At 44.0% G+C, this 21,026-nt stretch overlaps 1 protein-coding gene across 3 annotated transcripts in view; it reads left to right on the forward strand.

Moving 5' to 3' along the window:
* The window catches only part of LOC139409254 (protein O-GlcNAcase-like), a 30,322-nt gene extending 9,796 nt beyond the window's left edge, over nt 1-20,526 (forward strand). For all 3 annotated transcript variants that reach the window (XM_071154159.1, XM_071154143.1, XM_071154150.1), the window contains exons 10-19: nt 83-261; nt 546-800; nt 2,907-3,110; nt 6,234-6,408; nt 12,189-12,274; nt 16,584-16,688; nt 16,919-17,010; nt 17,210-17,402; nt 17,729-17,888; nt 18,165-20,526. In XM_071154159.1, the coding sequence (XP_071010260.1) occupies nt 83-261; nt 546-800; nt 2,907-3,110; nt 6,234-6,408; nt 12,189-12,274; nt 16,584-16,688; nt 16,919-17,010; nt 17,210-17,402; nt 17,729-17,888; nt 18,165-18,301 (1,586 nt within the window). In that variant the 3' untranslated portion in view covers nt 18,302-20,526. The remainder of the gene's footprint in view (nt 1-82; nt 262-545; nt 801-2,906; nt 3,111-6,233; nt 6,409-12,188; nt 12,275-16,583; nt 16,689-16,918; nt 17,011-17,209; nt 17,403-17,728; nt 17,889-18,164) is intronic.
* Nucleotides 20,527-21,026: the final 500 nt, after the last annotated feature.

Here is a 21,026-nt window from a genome sequence, read left to right on the forward strand (position 1 = left end):
TGTTGATATTTGTTATTTAAGCCTTTATATATTTGTCGTGTATAGCATGTTGACATTGTCTCTGTTCTCGTCTCCTCTCCAGGTCGCCAGGTAACCCATAGCGGAGCTAAGAGTTCAGCTATTAACGTGTCATCACTAGGCGCCTCCTCCCTCTGCGCTGGTACGACAGTCACTACAGTGTTCCGACAGCCCATCATGGCCCCCACAGGTGCCCCCGACCCCAATAACCACCCCATGGCCAAGAGTCTGCAACAACAAGAGGTGGGGTAGTTAGTTACCGATTTAACTTAGATTATTTTAGATCATTTTAATATTAGATAGTACATAAAGTATGCAATGCACATCCAATGGCTTTGAGCTCATTTCCCTTGTTTGTCTGTGTTGTCACTGAAGTCTCACATTAGTCTACATATGACAACAACAAAAAAAAATGGATTTTCATTACAACCGATCGACAATAAACACGCAATAGAATGAAAAGATCCCCGTGGGATCACGGAGATAGTGAGGCGATAACTTGTTTCCCAAACGCTTCTGTTGTTCAGGTGGATGTTGAGAAGAAGGAGTCTGACGAAGAGCCGATGGAGATGGTTGTGGAGAAACCATATGAGACGGAGCCAGAGCCAGACCCTGTAGCGGATGTTGAAATTGAGACCAAGAACAGCCTGGTCCTTTTAGACAAGATGGTGGAGGATCTGAAGCCCATGGACACAGACCGGGAGGTTCTAGTTCCTGATTCCAAGTCTCCAGAGGAGGACATTGACATGGCCCCCATGCAGACAGACGAACAGCTCAAACAGGTAAGACGTTTGTGTGCGTCTCAGACCTGGGTTCGTATACGTGTGTATTTGATTGATTATTTGTTATTCTTATGTTCTGTGTATTTTAATATTTTCAATTATTATTTTCAAATAATGTGGCCCTAATCAACTACTTCTATTGGAATTTGAAAAGTATTTAAGTGTTTTTAAAACAATTCCTATAAATAATCTATTTATTTCCAAATACATTATGGGAGTAGTGTTGTCACGACACCAACATTTTACTAGCGATACCACGGAGGGGGGAAAAAAAGTTCTGCGCATGTGCTATGCAAAAACCTGTCACTGAAATTCACACTTCTACTCAATTCAACACATTTTAATTAAACTTCACATGGTTCAGTGTGTAATATATTGCTGCGTATAATGGCATATTTGCGAAGGCCTACCTGTGATTTGGTTGGAGGAATGGGAGGAAGGGATATACAGTGCCTTTGGAAAGTATTCCGACCTCTTGACTTTTTCCACATTTTATTAGGTTACAGCCTTACTTTAAAATTGATTTACATTTGTTTTTTCCCCCTCATCAATCTACACACAATATACATGTTTGCTAATTTTAAAAAGATATCACATTTACATAAGTATTCAGACCCTTTACTCAGTATTTTCTTGAAGCACCTTTGGCAGCGATTACAGGCACAAGTCTTCATGGTTATGACACTACAAGCTTGGCACACCTGTATTTGGGGAGTTTCTCCCATTCTTCTTTGCAGATCCTCTCAAGCTCTGTCAGGTTGGATGAGGACTGTCGCTGCACAGCTATTTTCAGGTCTCTCCAGAGATGTTCGATCGGGTTCAAGTCCGGGCTCTGGCAGGGCCATTCAAGGACATTCAGAGACTTGTCCCGAAACCACTCCTGCATTGTCTTGGCTGTGTGCTTGGGGTTGTTGTCCTGTTGGAAGGTGAACCTTCGCCCCCAGTCTGAGATCCTGAGTGCTCTGTAGCAGGTTTTCATCAAGGATCTCTCAGCACTTTGCTCCGTTCCTCTTTGCCTCGATCCTGACTAGTATCCCCACAACATGATACTGCCACCACCATGCTTCACCGTAGGGATGGTGCCAGGTTTCCTCCAGACGTGACGCTTGGCATTCAGGCCAAAGAGTTGAATATTAGTTTCATCAGACCAGAGAATCTTGTTTCTCATTGTCTGAGAGTCCTTTAGGTGCTTTTTGGCAAACTCCAAGCGGGCTGTCATGTGCTTTGTACTGAGGAGTTGCTTCTGCCTGGCTACTCTACCATAAAGTCTTGATTGGCGGAGTGCTGCAGAGATTGCTTCTGGATGGTTCTCCCATCTCCACAGAGGAACTCTGGAGCTCTGTCAGAGTGACCATCGCGTTCTTGGTCACCTCCCTGACCAAAGCCTTTCTCCCCCGATTGTTCAGTTTGGCCGGACAGCCAGCTCTTGGAAGAGTCTTGGTGGTTGCAAACCTCTTCCATTTAAGAATGATGGAGGCCACTGTGTTCTTGGGGACCTTCAATGCCGTAGAAATGTTTTGGTATCCTTCCCCAGATCTGTGCCTCAACACAATCCTGTCTCGGAGCTCTACGGACAATTCCTTCGACCTCATGGCTTGGTTTTTGCTCTGACATGCACATATTATATAGACCGGTATGTGCCTTTCCAAATCATGTCCAATCAAATGAATTTACCACAGGTGGCCTCCAATCAAGTTGTAGAAACATCTCAATGATGACCAATTGATACAGGATGCATCTGTCCTCAATTTCATGTCTCATTGCAAAGTGTCTGAATACTTGTGCAAATAAGGTATTTCTGTAGTTTAAAAAAAATAATTTGCAAACATTTCTAAAAACCTGCTTGCTCAGGATTTTTATTTAATACATTTTGTAATAAGGCTGTGAAGGAACAACATGTGGGAAGTCCATCAGTCTGAATACTTTCCGAGGGCACTGTACATACAAATGTCTACCCATAATTGTATTTGAACCCGTGTGTGTGTGTGTGTGTGTGTGTGTGTGTGTGTGTGTCTGACAATTACATACAAAGCTACTCAGATTATCCAAAGTGACTTACAATTAAATTACATATGTTCAAACAATTACATTTTGTTTGTCTTTCAGGATGTTTTTGTGCTTGGTCCCAATGAGAAGGTATTGTACACTGCAGAGTCTCTTTCTTTGGAGGACCTGATCCTGCTGGCTGAGCTCTTCTACCTGCCCTATGAGTACGGACCCAAGGCCCTACACATGCTCAAGGAGTTCAATTGGCTCCGGGCTAACTGCAGCACCGTCGGTGTCGACTGCAAGGGCAAGGAGCCAGAGAAGGTAGGTGGGGGGGGATACCTAGTCAGTTCCACAACTGAGTGCATTCAACCGAAATGTGTCTTCCGCATTTAACCCATAAAAGTCTTAAGCCCTCTGTCTAAGCCGAGGGAGGGGTTCTACTAAGCTATATGGAATTGCTTTAAGAGTGTCATAACAAGCATCATTTTGTGGTTTGATTTTGAATTTTAAAACCCCTTGAAGTATCAATATATATTTAAATGTACATTATTTTTGACCTTACTGCTATTAGCCAGTACAAATGCATTGAATAACAGATTAGCTACATGGAAAAACAATTTGTGGAAGTTTAAACTGTCCTATTAGAAAGATCAGGAAACATTTGTTATTTATGACATTTTTTGGGCTCTAAACAGTATTTTATTTATTTATCTATAATTTGTTTGGTACCGGGGGCAATGGTTCCCTCTGCGTGGTAGTCCCGGGGGAGCTGTGCAGAAGTAATGTCAGCCTGCGCAAAGAAGCACGAGATTTAAATAACAGGATTGAAGTTCACTCTATCAATGTTTCCCTTTACTGTGGAAATTGTGATCGAACCAATGCAATATTAGCCACTTTCAATGCAACATACCTAAACAAGGTTTTGATGTAGGCAGAATGCATAGGAGTAGGATTATTTTGCATTGAAAGGCATGAAGGGGACCTTCTAAACAGGTCAACATTCACAAGAGCCAGACGGATTACCAGGACATGTACCTTGAGTATGCGCCGACCAACTGGCACGTGTCTTCACTGACATTTTCACCCTCTCCGTGTCTGTAATACCAACATGTTTTAAGCAGACTGTTATAGTCCCTGTGCCCAAGAACACCAAGGTAACTAGAGAATCTTGTTTCTAATGGTCTGAAAGTCTTTAGGTGTCTTTTGGCAAACTCCAAGCAGGCTGTCGTGCCTTTTACTGAGGAGTGGCTTCCGTCTGGCCTGATATATATATGCCTGATTGGTGGAGTGCTGCATACATTGTTGTTGTCCTTCTGGAAGGTTCTCCCATCTCCACAGAGAAACTCTGGAGTTCTGACCATCGGGTTCTTTGTCACCTCCCTGACCAAGATCCTTATCCCCCGATTGCTCAATTTGGCCGGGTGGCTCTAGGAATAGTCTTGGTGGTTCCAAACTTCTTCCATTTAAGAATGATGGAGGCCACTGTGTTCTTGTGGACCTTCAATGTTTTGGTACCCTGCCCCAGATCTGTGCCTTGACACAATCCTGTCTCTTTTTTAAAGTCATTTATTGCTTTGAACAACACAACATTTTGAGTGGATAAACTGGTTCATGTCAAGCCCTGCATGTTTTTTTTTCAAAATTAACATGGAATGTAGGCCTACATTGAACACCACACATTGGCAGCTACTGTCAGCTTTTCTATCGTTCAGCCATTTCCATGTTAAAATGTTTTCTGTTTTAATGTGTTTTCTCCATTGTTTTTGATGGTAGGCCCCTCCTGGTAGGCCTATTATGAACAAATAGCCACAGTAGCCTACTTGATCACTGTTAGTTTTAACTTAAAGCGAGTACAGCCTCGGTGTTCAGGGTAAACGCACACCGGAAGTTGCACGTATTTTTGTGCTCAGCAGACCTGAAATTTGCTCAGTGCCGGAAAAACTGAGGCATCATTGACCGGGGGACCTTCAGACGAGTCTTGTGAGGCCTGTGGGTGTCCTAGAGCAAAACAACCAACATGTTCGTGAGAGGGGTCACCTTTCCATAGAGGTGTCATAATAGTTTGTAGGCCCAACTGTTCAGACGCTACAGGCGATTTTGTGAGAATACCGATTTTTAAGGATGTCCCATGGTCTGACAAACACCGCTCTCTAGCTCTTTCACCTTTTTCCCGCAGATGCCCAAAAAACATATCTCTAGCTTTAACTAACATTTTTATGGGGATTATTATTATTATGCTAATTAGATTTCAGTGGGTGCGCAGAATGGCAGATTGTTCCACCTTCCACCGGCTCTGGGATTCGAACCAGCGCCCTTCCAATTACTGGGCCAACGCTTTTAACCTCCAGGCCACCCAGGTATTGGTAGAGAGGAGGGAGATTCTATTTATGTTAATTTGGTTAGTCATTACATTTTTTTTCTGATATTCAGAGCTGAAAAATATTCAGGGTTGATGGTGGTGACGACTGCGGTACAAAATGGTATGTGTGTGGTATCCTGAGAGGTCTACCCCGGGGGGTGGTAATAGAAGGGAGGTACGTGCTGCAACGTTGGCTCCCTCTGCTGGGAGTACACGAGCTGGGCACCCCGACATGGATAGCTCCAAGTGGAGGTAATTAGGGGAAGTGCCAACCAGCTGTGGAGGCCACATAAAAGGAGCACTGTGGCACACCGCGGGAGAGACCGACACAGAACCAAAGCTGAGAAGAAGGACTGAGCCAAACCTATGTGCTTTTCTTTGTTATGTTTATTTTATGGCCTAGTAAAGTTATGTTTGCTGACTAAAACCTCCCGGTCTCTGTGTTAATCTCTGCACCCTCAACCCAACACCCCACGGTTTACCACAGGTGGTTGTGTAGTGTCTCTAAGCAGCCATTGAGATGTTTGTCTAAAACACTGAAACCTGATCCATGCAGTGGCACACACACTGGAAAGTCGATACATTTAGTTCTGTCCAAGGCTGTGGATGAGTTCTGTCAGTGACCATGTTACCATTGGATATGTCTTTTTAAAAGAGTCTCAACTGGCCCATGTTCATTAGTAGGACTAATGGCAGTCATGTGACCAAGGTCACAGTTATCATTTTTCAAATAGCCCACTTAAAAAATTTTAAAAAATCATCTCCACTCTGGACTGGAGACAACTGCATGTGTCATATTTTTTAAAGCCCAGCGGTCCCGTTTTCAGTCAGCTGTTTGTTCCACAACACAACATTCTAAAACTTCCTGGTTTTTCCTCGTCTTGTCTATATCGGCTGTTATACCTAAACCAGGCTTACTTTGCTGCTTTTGGGTCAAGTTTATCGACTTTGAAATGAAATTGAAGGTTCTATTATTTTCATTACGGTCTTCATCCATAGTCGTCGATTACACAGTTAAACAAAAATCATCATAGCCCCTTCTGTTATGTGCCATAATGAACACCACCCTGTTTCCTGTCCCCCAGGTAGTGGAGTGGCAGTCCCGGGCGGAGAGGTTTGAGGAGATGTGTTGCTCGGTCATCCAGATGTTCACCAGGCTGTCTAACTCAGCCAACCGCACCATCCTCTATGACCTCTACCCCTACATCTGGGACATCAAGAGCATCATGTCCATGGTCAAGTCCTTTGTCCAGTGGCTAGGTACGCATGGACACACACACTCTCTCACAAACACACACACACACACACACAGAACAGGTACATACGGTATGGACACCTGAAATGGTACAGCTTGACTCCGACTTCTCAGAGCCTCAGAAACAGTAAGTGTAGGACATGAAACACATATACAGTACATGTCAAAAATGTGGATACACCTACTCATTCCTGTGTTAGTCTTTATTTGTACTATATATATATTTATTTTTATTTTTATTTATTTTTTAAATTCTACATTGTATCATAATAATGAAGACATCAAAACTACACTGCTCAAAAAAATAAAGGGAACACTTAAACAACACAATGTAACTCCCAAGTCAATCACAATTCTGTGAAATCAAATTTTCCACTAAGGAAGCAACACTGATTGACAATAAATGTCACATGCTGTTGTGCAAATGGAATAGACAACAGGTGGAAATTATAGGCAATTAGCAAGACACCCCCAATGAAGTAGTGGTTCTGCAGGTGGGGACCACATCAGGAGACGTGGAGGAGGCCGTAGGAGGGCAGCAACCCAGCAGCAGGACCGCTACCTCCGCCTTTGTGCAAGGAGGAGCAGGAGGAGCACTGCCAGAGCCCTGCAAAATGACCTCCAGCAGGCCTCAAAACTCCATGAGGGTGGTATGAGGGCCCGATGTCCACAGGTGGGGGTTGTGCTTACAGCCCAACACCGTGCAGGACGTTTGGCATTTGCCAGAAAACAACAAGATTGGAAAATTCGCCACTGACGTCCTGTGCTCTTCACAGATGAAAGCAGGTTCACACTGAGCACGTGACAGACGTGACAGAGTCTGGAGACGCCGCGGAGAACGTTCTGCTGCCTGCAACATCCTCCAGCATGACCGGTTTGGCGGTGGGTCAGTCATGGTGTGGGGTGGCATTTCTTTGGGGGGGGCGCACAGCCCTCCATGTGCTCGCCAGAGGTAGCCTGACTGCCATTAGGTACCGAGATGAGATCCTCAGACCCCTTGTGAGACCATATGCTGGTGCGGTTGGCCCTGGGTTCCTCCTAATGCCAGACAATGCTAGACCTCATGTGGCTGTAGTGTGTCAGCAGTTCCTGCAAGAGGAAGGCATTGATGCTATGGACTGGCCCGCCCGTTCCCCAGACCTGAATCCAATTGAGCACATCTGGGATATCATGTCTCGCTCCATCCACCAACGCCACGTTGCACCACAGACTGTCCAGGAGTTGGCGGATGCTTTAGTCCAGGTCTGGGAGGAGATCCCTCAGGAGACCATCCGCCACCTCATCAGGAGCATGCCCAGGCGTTGTAGGGAGGTCATACAGGCACGTGGAGGCCACACACACTACTGAGCCTAATTTTGAATTGTTTTAAGGACATTACATCAAAGTTAGATCAGCCTGTAGTGTGGTTTTCCACTTTAATTTTGAGTGTGACTCCAAATCCAGACCTCCATGGGTTGATAAATTTGATTTCCATTGATCATTTTTGTGTGATTTTGTTGTCAGCACATTCAACTATGTAAAGATAAAAGTATTTAATAAGAATATTTCATTCATTCAGATCTAGGATGTGTTATTTTAGTGTTCCTTTTATTTTTTTTGAGCAGTGTATATAATAACACATGGAATCTTATAGTAACCAAAAAAGTGTTAAACAAATCAAAATATATTTTATTTGAGATTCTTCTAAGTAGCCACCCTTTACCTTGATGTCAGCTTTGCACACTCTTTGCATTCTGTCAACCAGCTTCACCTGGAATGCTTTTCCAACAGTCTTGAAGGAGTTCCCACATATGCTGAGCCCCCACATATGTTGAGCACTTGTTGGCTGCTTTTCCTTCACTCTGCGGCCCAACTCATCCCAAACCATCTCAATTGGGTTGAGGTCGGGTGATTTGTGGAGGCCAGGTCATCTGATGCAGCACTCTCCTTCTTCGTCAAATAGCCCTTACACAGCTGGGAGGTGTGTTGGGTCATTGTCCAGTTGCGATACTCCATCTCATCTAGTTTGCGCTTAGTCGGTCTATCATTTGTATTTCAACAGGACAATGACCCAACACACCTCCAAGCTGTGTACGGACTATCTTACTAATAAGGAGAGTGATGGAGTGCTGCATCAGATGACCTGGCCTCCACAATCACCCAACCTCAACCCAATTGAGATGGTTTGGGATGAGTTGGACCGCAGAGTGAAGGAAAAGCAGCCAACAAGTGCTCAACATATGTGGAAGCTCCTTCAAGACTGTGAAGCTGTTAGGTTAGATTACTCGTTGGTTATTACTGCGTTGTCGGAACGAGAAGCACAAGCATTTCGCTACACTCGCATTAACATCTGCTAACCATGTGTATGTGACAAATACGATTTGATTTGAGCTGGTTGAGAGAATGCCAAGAGGGTGCAAAGCTGTCATCAAGGCAAAGGGTGGCTACACTGAAAAATCTGAAATACACTTTTTTTGGTTACTACGTGATTCCATGTGTGTTTATTTCATCGTTTTGATGTCTTCATTATTATTCTACAATGTAGAAACTAGTCAAAATAAATAAAAACCCATGAATGAGTAGGTGTGTCCAGACTTCTGACTGGTGATGTAGGTATGGGAAAAATATGTCAAGTCTTTAAGCTTCATGGTGAAATCTCATGGTTAGTTTAGATAAGCTCAATACATACACAAAGGTGAATATCATTTTGGTAAGCTTCTGTATGAGCATTAAAGATGTGTGTTTGGCCACATTGCAGTTTCTCCATGATAAGATTGATAGTGCCACAGTATGATTTTTCATCTGCCATCCAGTCTTTGGTAGTTTAGTCATGCACACATTAATGAATCATCTGAACATGTACTGTATCTATAGTGCCCACTCCCCAGTCTGCTTAACAGATGATTAAGTATGTTTGTGGACTTGGCAATGCAACATTTTAATCTCTGTCACCTTTCACCTGTGTTCAAGGTGAGTCTAGAGCAGACAGACTCACTCGGACAGACTCACTCTTATTGTCAGCTCTCCCAGTTAGTTTTAGGATCACTTCGACTTCACTTATATATCCATCAGCGACAGACATCGACATCCGCTACATTGCTTTTCAATTGTTGTTTTTATTCTGTTTTAGTGCACTTTTTGATTTGTTGATTTTTACTTTGACTAACTGAATGCCGCTTGCACTGCTAGTCACCCTCTACAGTAACCCTAAATGAATTGGTCCACCACAACTAAGTGAATTGTCAGTATCAGTAGTGACAGGTCCAGAGATGGGGTACTGCTGCTTGCTGTGTGTGGTGGCTGCTGCGTTCACACACACACAGACAGAACCTGCTGCCAGCCTGTGTCTGGGGGGTGGGACGCAAGGGTAACCCCCCCACTTCCACCCCGCTCTGTGAGCTTGGAGAGCGAGGTGACTGACAGTGAAAGGCCATTCTGGTGCATGAACAAAGATAGTGATCGAATATCTGAGCCAATTTTATTATCGATCCGCATTGAAACGATTCATTTCATAAAATGCCCTCACTGAGTAATGCAGAGGTCAGCAAAGTCGGTGCCGAGCCTATTCTCAGCACATGTTCTATGTACCAGTGTTATTGCTGGCTCAAAGTGCTTAGCCTCCACTGAATACTTTCTTCTAGCTGTATCAAAGCCCATACTCCTTGAAATTAAAATCACTCCAACTCACACACTACTCACGGATGCATGAACGCACATGTGCGCACAGACACACTTCACCTGCACGTAACATGTCTTGATAAGAGTCAGAACAACATTTCTGTGAGTGATCTTCTGTAGCCATTGGAAGCTATTTTGATCAACCCTGAAGCACGAGCATGGCCTGTATGTTACACAATAACCATGTTTCATTCACAGGTTTTTGTCCAGAGCTGAGAGCTCTAACCTATACAGTACACAGCAGGCAGCAAACCCACACTGGCAGAACTACAGCTAAATCAAAGCTATAACGGCGTTATGAAGCCTTAAACCAGTAGAACAATTTAGACGCTAGAGAATCATTTTGTAGGTCTTTCTAAAGCGTGACCAGCTGTGGGCTAGCTAGACCAGAACATAAAGCAATCTAAAGGCTTTCCCACATCCGGTGAACCAGTCGGTATGTAGACGACTTGTCACGCTTCTCTATTATAACTAAACCGCGCTCGAGGCCCGATCAAAGAGCTTATGTTCTAAGTATCCGTCCTCTTATTGGTCTGTAGCTGTGCAGCCGGCAGTCAGTCTTACCTCCTCCCCCCCTGGTGTTGTGACTGAGACACATTTACTAACTACTATCTTCTACTGTTCTCTCCCTTCACCGTGTGCAGATGGACAAATCCTCAGTACCAGTTTCTACTGCTAGTGGATCACCACTGGCCAATGTCTGCACAGGCCACCTTTTCTGATTTGGTTATTGTTTTTAATTGTTTTTGATTTTCATATCAGATCCGGATGTTTTGATATGGGTGATGGAATGACAGTCACATTTTGCGCAGCGAACTTGAGGAGCGAGTTCATTTCTCTCTAACATGTTTGTTTTTACAAGTAGGCCTTTTCATGGAAGAGGCTTAAACCAGCACTGGATGCACCTACACACTGGAGTTCACATCTGGCTTTCAGAATGTTAGTTTCTCTACTGTCCCTCGCAGTCTGGTGTGTACTAACTATAGTACACACCGTATTTTCCAAATGCTGCTTTGAAAGTGACTAGTCGTTTGTTCACAAAAGCGATGAGCAACTTGCATTGCAATGTGAAACACTGAGACAAACAACTGTGAAATAACTGTTGTTTTATTTACATAGATATGTGTCTCCAATAATTATTTGATAGCAACAAATGGCATGTGGTGGTGCTTTACTCCCAAGCACCTGAAAGCGAGCTGTGAATTCCTCCCTGTGGATGCATCTGTATGCTGAGTGGGGCCAGCCTCACCAGAGGAAGTGTTCTAGGTGTCAGGGTGAGGTTGCTACTGGATTTTTATAGCAGAAGCGTTGACTCGTCTGTCCTCTTCTCGTGCTGTGTCTGTCTCGTCACATGACAGGAGACCTCATCACCAGGTTTGGGATCGTCTATCAATCTGATCTTATTCTATAGCACCTTTTTTTTGTCACAAAGTGCTTCACAGGCACAGCAACCAATGATGGCAATGGCAATCATTCATATGTTTTGAAAGGTGTGACTGACAATAGTAGGTTCAAGGTTGCTCTCGTAAGAACGGAGCGGCGTGCCAACACCAAAGTAGGTGTAGGCACTTGAGGTGCACTGAACTTTGCACCCCTTTTTAGTTTTGTGTCTTTGCACAGAGCTGTCCTCTCCCAGTTGTCCTCTCTTCCTGTTTTGAGTCCTGCTCCCTGGTCATGTGATGAGGCAGGTTAGATGAGAATGTGACTTCAGATGAGGTGCTGGGGGGCAACGGCAGCTGAAGCTTACACGGTAGGACGAGTTCCCCCTAGACACTGATCCAAGGTCAGATTAGGCTAGTTAGAGCGTGAATGACTTGGAAGTTCTCGCTGCAAGTGAACCGGAATCCGACTGTCGAATTGATTCAGGCTTTATAACCTCAATAATTCCTCCCAGTTGAGAAACACCAAAGTAAGCTTTAGTTGCTCGAGCCCAACGTCCAACCAAACCATTTTCATACGAATATAATTTTTTTTAAATATAATTTTAAAAGCATTTTTCTTTGGAGTGTTAGGTTATCATTATTTTCCGAAGTCCCCCCCCCCCACCTGCGACCTGTCAGTTAGTCCCGTTTTATCTCTGGTCCCCATGGTAATGCTGTGTCCCTCCGCCACTGTGTGCTCCTAACAGGGTGCCGTAGTCAGGCCACTGCACAGTTCCTTAGTGGAGACCAAGAGCCTTGGGCCTTTAGGGGCGGTCTAGCAGGAGAGTTCCAGGTATATGCTTATGCACTGACTTCACAGATTATAAAACTGTTTGTAATGCTAGTAAAGAAAATGAATTACGGGTTTTGTGTTGAAGAGAAAGTGGTTTGTTGCGCAACAGCAGATGTGAAAGGGTTTGGTCTGTCTAAGGTGGGCTGATCATGACTAGGAAGGGTTATACCTCTGAATCATGAGAATTTTTTAAATAAAATGTCCATGTCTTGGACAGTGTGCCTGTAAGTTTCTGAAGGCATTGGTCCAACCAGCATCTGGTATGGTCTGATCAGTCTGAAAAGGAAAAGGGCGAACTGACACCATAAAAAGCTGAAGGAGTCCCTCCAAGGCAGTGTTTTTCTAAAATTTGAATTTCTCTCAGCCGACTGCCCAAAGGAGATGCTGCTTTTCCACGGGGCACGCATATTCTGCCTATTCTCTGCGTGGCATTGCTAGGGTTAGATTTCCATGGCATCTCATTTATTTGCAGGAAAAGCTTCGCAAAATTCTACCCTTTCGCACACGCAAGGGTATGCATCGCAGCACCAACGAGAACGCAAGTGACACCGCCCGCTTAGAAAAACTCCATGAGCAAACACGATACTCCTAGACTAAGATCAGATATCCCATGTTGGATTTTTTATTTTTATTTGTAGTAGTTGATCTTTAAAAGACTCTGTGGTTGGTCTTCAAATAAAAATCAAATCAAATGTTATTTGTTACATAAACAGCAGTTACTAACAGTGAAATGATTACTTAAGGGCCCATACCAACCATGCAGAGAGAAAGAAAAGTAAAACGTGTAACAATACTATTAATACTAGATTTAAAAAAATTACTAACGATAACTGGGTACCAGTATCGATCAATGTCTGAGGGGTCTGAGGTAATGTAGGTAGATACAGTGCATTCGGAAAGTATTCAGATGGGTCCCTTTTCCCACATTTTGTTATGTTACAGCCTTATTCTAAAATGTATTATATAATTGTTTTCCTCAATCTACACACAATACCCCATAATAACAAAGCAAAAACAGTTTTTTTAGAAATGTTTGCAAAGGTATTCAAAATAAAAAACAGAAAACTTATTCACATAAGTATTCAGACCCTTTGAGACTCAGTTGAGCTCTGGTGCATCCTGTTTCCATTGATCATCCTTGATGTTTCTACAACTTGATTGGAGTCCACCTGTGGTATATTCAATTGATTAGACATGATTTGGAAAGGCACACACCTGTCTATATACGGTCCCACAGTTGACAGTGCACGTCATTGCAAAAACCAATCCATGAGTTTGAAGGAATTGTCTGTAGAGCTCCGAGACAGGATTGTGTCGAGGCACAAATCTGGGACAGGGTACCAAAACATTGAAGAACACAGTGGCCTCCATCATTCTTAAATGGAAGACCTTTGGAACCACTAAGACTCTTCCTAGAGCTGGCTGCCCGGCCAAACTGAACAATCGGGGGAGAAGGGCCTTGGTCAGGGTGGTGACTAAGAACCTGATGGTCACTCTGACAGAGCTCCAGAGTTTCTCTGTGGAGATGGAAGAACATTCCAGAAGGACAACCATCTCTGCAGCACTCTACCAATCAGGCCTTTATGGTAGAGTGGCCAGATGGAAGCCACTCCTCAGTAAAAGGCACATGCCAGCCCGCTTGGAGTTTGCCAAAAGACACCTAAAGGACTCTCAGACCATGAGAAACAAGATTCTCTGGTCTGATGAAACCGAGATTGAACTCTTTGGCCTGAATACCAAGCGTCACGTCTGGAGGAAACCTGGCACCATCCCTACGGTGAAGCATTGTGGTGGCAGCATTATGCTGTGGGATGTTTTTCAGCAGCGGTAACTGGGAGACTAGAAAGGATTGAGGCAAAGATGAACGGCGCAAAGTACGGAGATCCTTGATTTAAAACCTGCTCGAGGGGCTCTGGACCTCGGACTGGGGCGAAGGTTTACCTTCCAACCGTACAACGTCCCTAAGCGCACAGCCAAGACCACGCAGGACTGGCTTCGGGACAACTCTCTGAATGTCCTTGACTGGCCTGAAAATAACTGTGCAGCATTGCTCCCCATCCAACCTGACAGAGCTTGAGAGGATCTGCAGAGAAGAATGGGAGAAACCTCTCAAATAGCGGTGTCCCAATCTTGTAGTGTCATACCCATGAAGACTCAAGGCTGTAATTGAAAAGTACTGAGTAAAGGGTCTGAATACTTATGTAAATGTGATATTTCAGTTTTTGTATTTTTGGAAATGTGCGAAAAAAAATTTTTTTTTTTCCTTTGTCATTATGGGGTATTGTGTGTAGATTGATGAGGGGGGTAAATGTTATCCATTGTAGAATAAGGTTTTAATGTAAAAATGTGGGAAAAGTTAACTTTATGAATGCACTGTGTGTACATATAGCTGTGAATAAAGTGACAGACAGTAAACGATAGCAGCAGGATATGTGATGAGTCAAAGTTTGTGCAAGAAAGGTCAATGCAGAAAGTCCGGGTAGCTGTTTGGTTAACTAGAAGTTGTTCAGGGTCCTGTTGGTTCCAGACTTGGTCTTTAGCTGTATCTAATGTTTAATATACTGTCACTAATGAAAATCTACACCCCTTGCACAGTTTTCACATTTTGCTGCCTTAAAATTCAATCGAAAAATGGATCAAATTAGATTTGATTTTTTTCTCCAATCTACGCAATCTACTAAACATTTTCAAAGTGAAAGAAAAATTATAGAAAATGGACAGCAATATTCAAACCTTGTCAATGATTTTCAAGCAAATGCAAGTCATGACTGAGACTGGACCACTCAGGAACACTCAACACTTCTTGGAAATCCACTCTGGTGTGTCATTGAAGAAGATCTATCGCAGGGTTAGGTTTTCAGAAGACTGAGTTGGGTGTTCCTCCAACTTTTTGCCTGGGCTTTGGTCCGTTTCACATTTTTTGGGATCCTGACAAACTCCCCCAGTCCCTGACGATGACGAGAATACCCATAACTTAATGCTGCCACCAAATATAGGGTTTCACTCTGTGTTGTATTGCATTTGACCCAAAACTGTTTCTCTTTAAATTTAGGACCAGAAGTTATTGTGTTTGCTGTGTTGTCTTGCAGTATTAATTAACACAGGATTCCTCCTTTTCACTTTGTCATACATGCCTGTAATGTGGAGTGAATGCAATGCTGTTTATCGTCTGTGTTTCCTAAGTATTGTGGTGGTGGCATCATGTTATGGTGTTTGTCACCGCCAGGGACTGGGGAGTTTGTCACAATCTTTAAAAAAATCTGAAAGGAGAATGGCTCAGTTAAAACGTTAGAGGAAACCCCGCCTCAGTCTTCTGAACACCTAACCCTGGATTTTTCAGTGGGAAAATACACACATTTTAATGCCAAATACACACCAGAATTACTTTCCAATAGTTGTTGAGTGTTCCTGAATGATCCAGTCTCAGTCCTGACTGAAATCTGCTTGATATCAGAGACGAGGTTTGAATATGGCTGTCCATCCATGATCCCCAACCAAGTTGACTTACCTGGAGCAATTTTGACAGAACCAATGGACTTGTCCAAAGCTGGAGTCTTATTCAAAATGGTTTCCTAAGGTGCTTCCACCAAGTACTGGGGGGTGAAAACATACGCAAACAAGACATCTACGTTTTATTTTATTCATTTGGAAAATGTTTTATAATTTTTCTTTCACTTTGTTTTCCTACTGATGTACACAACGTACTCCACCTTTTCAATCGGATTGAATATGTTTTGTTTTTTTTATGACATTTTAAGGCGGCAAAATGTGAACATTGTGCAAGGGGTGTGTAAACCTTCGCAAGGCATTGTATGTTAGAATAGTGTTTTGCTCCTGGAGTTTTGTCTCATTGTCAGCGCCAGCATCATGACTTCTCTCTACAGGAGGGCCACGGGCCCGGCCCTGCGCAGCGCGGCAGCTCGAAGCGATGCCTTAGACCAGCCACGGGGAATGGATCAGCAACATCTCCTTTAGCCAGCAGCACCTTTTCTGAGACCAAGCCTTTGCTCTTCCAATATACACCTATAACTCATATTCCTGACTTTAAAAAGAAAACATGCTGTATACGCTATGCTCTCATAAGAACAGATGTGATGATTTGCTGCTGCTGTTCACTGTTGAGCCAAAAGTACCACAGAAGCCCAGCAGTAAGTCTTGGACCATTGGCTGGTTTTAGCCTGCCTTTGACATGCAGCTGTTGTTGGTGCCACAGTGTCCCAGCAGTAGCAAAGGTGTCTGAAACGGTGAATGCAGAGACCCGGTGCCTGGTGTCAGTTTGACTGAAACGATTTATTGTGATCCCCGACAGAGATTTTTGCCAATCGACGGGGCAAACGATCTTTTCTTCCAGCCTCCCCCCGCACTGCCAACATCCAAAATCTATTCCATCAGGCCCTGCTATCCTAAAGATGAGGTGAGGAGAGTTTTTTTTTGTTTTAAATTTTACAGCATTTTCCCTCTACATCAGTGGGTGTGTCTGTGGGTATGGGTGAGTGTAATTTCCCCTCTGGATCACTGATTCCTGTATTCACTCAGTGATTAGCTGAACATACTGGGTGTAACGGCACGCTGTTGGTATTCCCATCTGAGCTATCCTCGTTTTTAAATACTGCTTCTAGGCTCATCTGTGTGTGTGTGTTCTAGCATGCAGTGTATAAGATCTGCAGAGAGATGTACTCTGAAGGAGTGGAGGAACTGCCCTTCGGTGGAGAGGATCCAGACCTCATAGGAGACAGGTAAGGTCTTTTTTTTTGTACATTTTAGTTGTCGCCCAACATTATTTTGAAGGAAAAAAAATGGAAGTGGAGACAGGTTGAGATTGAAACGATGGTAAAAAAACAAACATTAAATCTGTGCAGCAAAATGATTGGTGGGCTGGAGTTTCTTTTCAATGTCGTATACCTAACTAACAGTATGTTTCTCTGTTTTTTCCAGGTTAGTAGGAGGGTTCCTGAACCTGAGTCCAGACTATGGGTTTGTCCTGGAGGACGAGGAGGGGATCTGTGGTTACGCTCTGGGCACCGTGGACGTCAAGCCCTTCGTCAAGAAGTGTAAGATGAGCTGGATCCCCTCCATGCAGGAGAAATACAACAAGCCTGATTGCCAGAAGGACCTCTCTGATGCTGAGGTAGGAGACTGGGTTCACTCTGTTTCTTTCACTTTTTTTTTACTCGAACACACTGACACTTATTCTTTTTTTCTTTTTTACAAGCTGCAATGAGCGCGATATCTGTTGCCTACTTTGGTCAAATGCACAAATATCCCTTTCACACTATTGAACTGAGCCAATCAGAGCTGCACTACACTGGCCTGTGAAAGGAAAATAACCAAGCCAGCGCAGTACGGTTCAGCTGGGCATTGTTCCCCTGGAAAGGGTATTATTGTACGTTGCCCTGGACGAGAGCGTCTGCTCAATGACTAAAATGTCAAACAATTTCTCTTTCCTTCCTGTAGAAGATGATGTTGAGTTTCCATGAGGAGGAGGAGGGCCTCCCAGAGTCGTTCCTCTCCAACTTCCCTTCCCTCATTAAGATGGACATCCATGCCAAGGTCATCGATCCCAGCGTGGCCAAGAGCATGATGGGATGCCTGCTTTCCTGCCTCAAGGCCAATGGTAGGTGGTGTCTACAGAACCTGTCTCAATAAAGCACATTTGCTAGTCTATGAATGGTCCCTCGCAACCATCTATGAATCTATCGGAAACTTCAGTTGTCCGCATCCCAATTCTAACGCATAAGGATGGTTGTCATTATTAGCCTTATTAGCCGTACATTAAGGCTCACACATGCTTATAACAAATGACATAAAGCATGTCAGCAGGTTTGAAGTAGTGTTACCGTAACTGTTACTTACTTATGTTAATCTGTTGTTTAACCCCCCCCCCCCCCAGGTTCCATCGGTGCGTTCTGTGAGGTGCGTCAGGCGGACAAGAGGATGATAGACTTCTACAGTAAGCTGGGCTGCTTCGAGGTTGCCAAGATGGAGGGCTTCCCCAAAAACATCATAATCATGGGCCGCAGCCTCTGAGGACAACGACAACATCACGGGACGCAGCTCCTGAGACAGCCCGGCGAGCCAAGCAACCACGGAGCTGTGTAGAGCGCTTCAGTCATCTGGGCCTAAGGATAACTGTCTGTTACTTTTACAAACCTACCGGTACTTGACGATTTTACACTTCAACCACCTGGACTAGATAAGGCTAGAGGCATCCCTGTTTTTAGATAGTGATCAGAAACAAAGCGGCTTGTACAGATTCACTGTGCTGCCACTAGAGGCCCAGAGCTCTGCCGGAATGAAACAGAATCCAAAACTGTAAGAGCCAAAGTAGTCGTCTGCAGCCCTGTAAAGCCGTGTGTGTTTATGGTGGACGGTTTCCCTCTTGTCATTGGTGTCCAGAGTGGAGTGGCAGTGACTGATCCCCATGCGGCTCCATGAAGTAGGAGCTGGTCAGGTGCCATCTACTCCCATTAGCCTTTCAGACCATGTGACCTGACTGTCAGCAGCCGAATGGGCGTCTGTGCCTGTCTCTCACAGACAGTGTGTATTTAGATACTGCTGCATCTCAAATTGCGCTCTCTTCTCAATGTAACACGTTATTTTTGTCTGGTCGAAGGTAGTGCAGTGTATAGAGTATAGGGAGTGATTTACGACTTGGCCGTATATGCTGACACTGCACTTTGGTATAGGCCTAGCTGACGGGACGGGGGGGGGGATTAGGGAAAAGGGGCCTTTGAGCAGGTGGTCCCTGTAGCTTACAGAGTAAAGAGCGATTTATGCTTCCACCTATACTGTAGTTTAACTCCCGAGTGAAAAAAACATTTGTCTCTTTGTGGTGTGTTACAGGTTCCTCAATAGTTTACTTAAACTTAAGTGACTTACATGCAGAGGAAAGCATACGCTTGAGTGTTCAAGGAGACGTACGGAGACTTTAGTAGCGAGGGAGTTATTTCCTGGAAACCCACCGGAGTAGAAATGAATAACCTCGAAGAGAGGAAGATGTGGAATTGGCCACGTGTGTTTCCACTCACTAAAAACATGGTTCTCAGTCTAGTCCCTTAACCCTTTTTGTTTTTGGCCATGCTTTTTTTTTACAGTGCTATTTTTATGTTTATGTATTGCCTTTCAATAGGACTTTTGTACCTGTGGAGATCTCCAAGGGGCCTATTGCACTGTACTGTAGATCGCCGATGATTACCATGCACTCTTAACTACTGTCAATCCACCTGACAAATACATAAGGGGACATGATGGGATGCGTTCATTTTAGCTTGCCCGGTTGCCCTTGGATGGTCTAAAATGGGCAAACTCCACCCTCCCGGTGCACGCTAAAACGAACGCGCCTCGCCTCAAAAGGTGGGCCATCGGCTCGAAAACGTCTCTCAATATTTTTTGGGTCACCAATCCAGTGCTCTGGCCCTTAAACCAAGAGAGACGTTTTCGAATTGTGAAGATGGGACGAGATGGGACGGGACGGTTTAGACGCTTCAGCGCTCCTTCTGTAATGCAGCTGCTCTCGTTCTCGACTTCACGAGGCTCGGCGAGGAACATGTACCACTAACCAGCTGCTTATCCGGGAGGACAGAACGTTCAGGTAGAAAGATACTATGTAGAACAGGTGGGATTCCATGCCAAGCAGAATGAGGAATCATGTCGACTGTGTACGCCACATTTCCATCTGCGGCGTCATACGTTGCACGCACTTGAATGTCGAGCTACTGAGCGGCTGTTCTTCTCCTGGTTGGGACACTACCTACATCGACATGTCAATTCAAATATGCTTTTTAAAGGAATACCTCGTTATCTGATTTGTCTTCTGCCAGCCTGGATGTTTATAAATGAGTCTGAACGTTGAGGTAGTTAGATTGCAGTCCTTTTAGTCTGCTTTATTCATCCAACTCATCGCCCTCTGGACTAGTATTCTGTGGTGGACAAGTACGTTTCCCAGAGAGAATAGCAACATGTATCCTAGTTCTCCACTGGTATTAAATGATTTACTTTTCCTTTAGTTTGTGTGTTATATATAAACAGACATTTTGTCATTGCTTGTGCTATTGTGAACTTTTGCTTTTTTTCCCCCCTGCATCTGCTGATTTTATGTTTAGCAGCAATTTGAAAGGGCTTCAATTATAGACCTACATTGATGATACATACATTGTTCATTTTTTTTGTTGGTGGGGAGGAGTTTATTGATTAAAATGTACACTTTGTATGTGAAAGGAAAATTGTTGTTAATAAATATTAACTCATGGAAAGGTGATATGATTACTTAACTCGACACCCAGTCATATCAGGAAGCAGCTGCAACAATGTAACAGTTATAACGGTGCACTCGCAAATTATTCAGACCCCTTGACTTTTTCCACATTTTGTTACGTTAGCCTTATTCTAAAATCCACACACAATACCCCATAATGACAAAGCAAAATCTGGTTTTTAGAAATGTTTGCAAAAAAAGAAAAAACCTGAAATCACATTTCAGTTAAATATTCAGACCCTTTACTCAGTACTTTGTTGAAACACCTTTGGCAGCGATTACAGCCTTGAGTCTTCTTGCAGATCCTCTCAAGCTCTGTCAGGTTGGATTGGGAATGTTGCTGCACAGCTATTTTCAAGTCTCTCCAGAGATGTTTGATCGGGATCAAGTCCGGGCTCTGGCTGGGCTACTCAAGGACATTCAGAGACTTGCCCCGAGGCCACGCTTGCGTTGTCTTGGCTGTGTGCCTAAGGTCGTTGTTCTGTTGGAAAGTGAACA

Source organism: Oncorhynchus clarkii, chromosome 1, assembly GCF_045791955.1.
Source record: "Oncorhynchus clarkii lewisi isolate Uvic-CL-2024 chromosome 1, UVic_Ocla_1.0, whole genome shotgun sequence".
In the NCBI taxonomy this organism is placed as follows: Eukaryota; Metazoa; Chordata; class Actinopteri; order Salmoniformes; family Salmonidae; genus Oncorhynchus; species Oncorhynchus clarkii.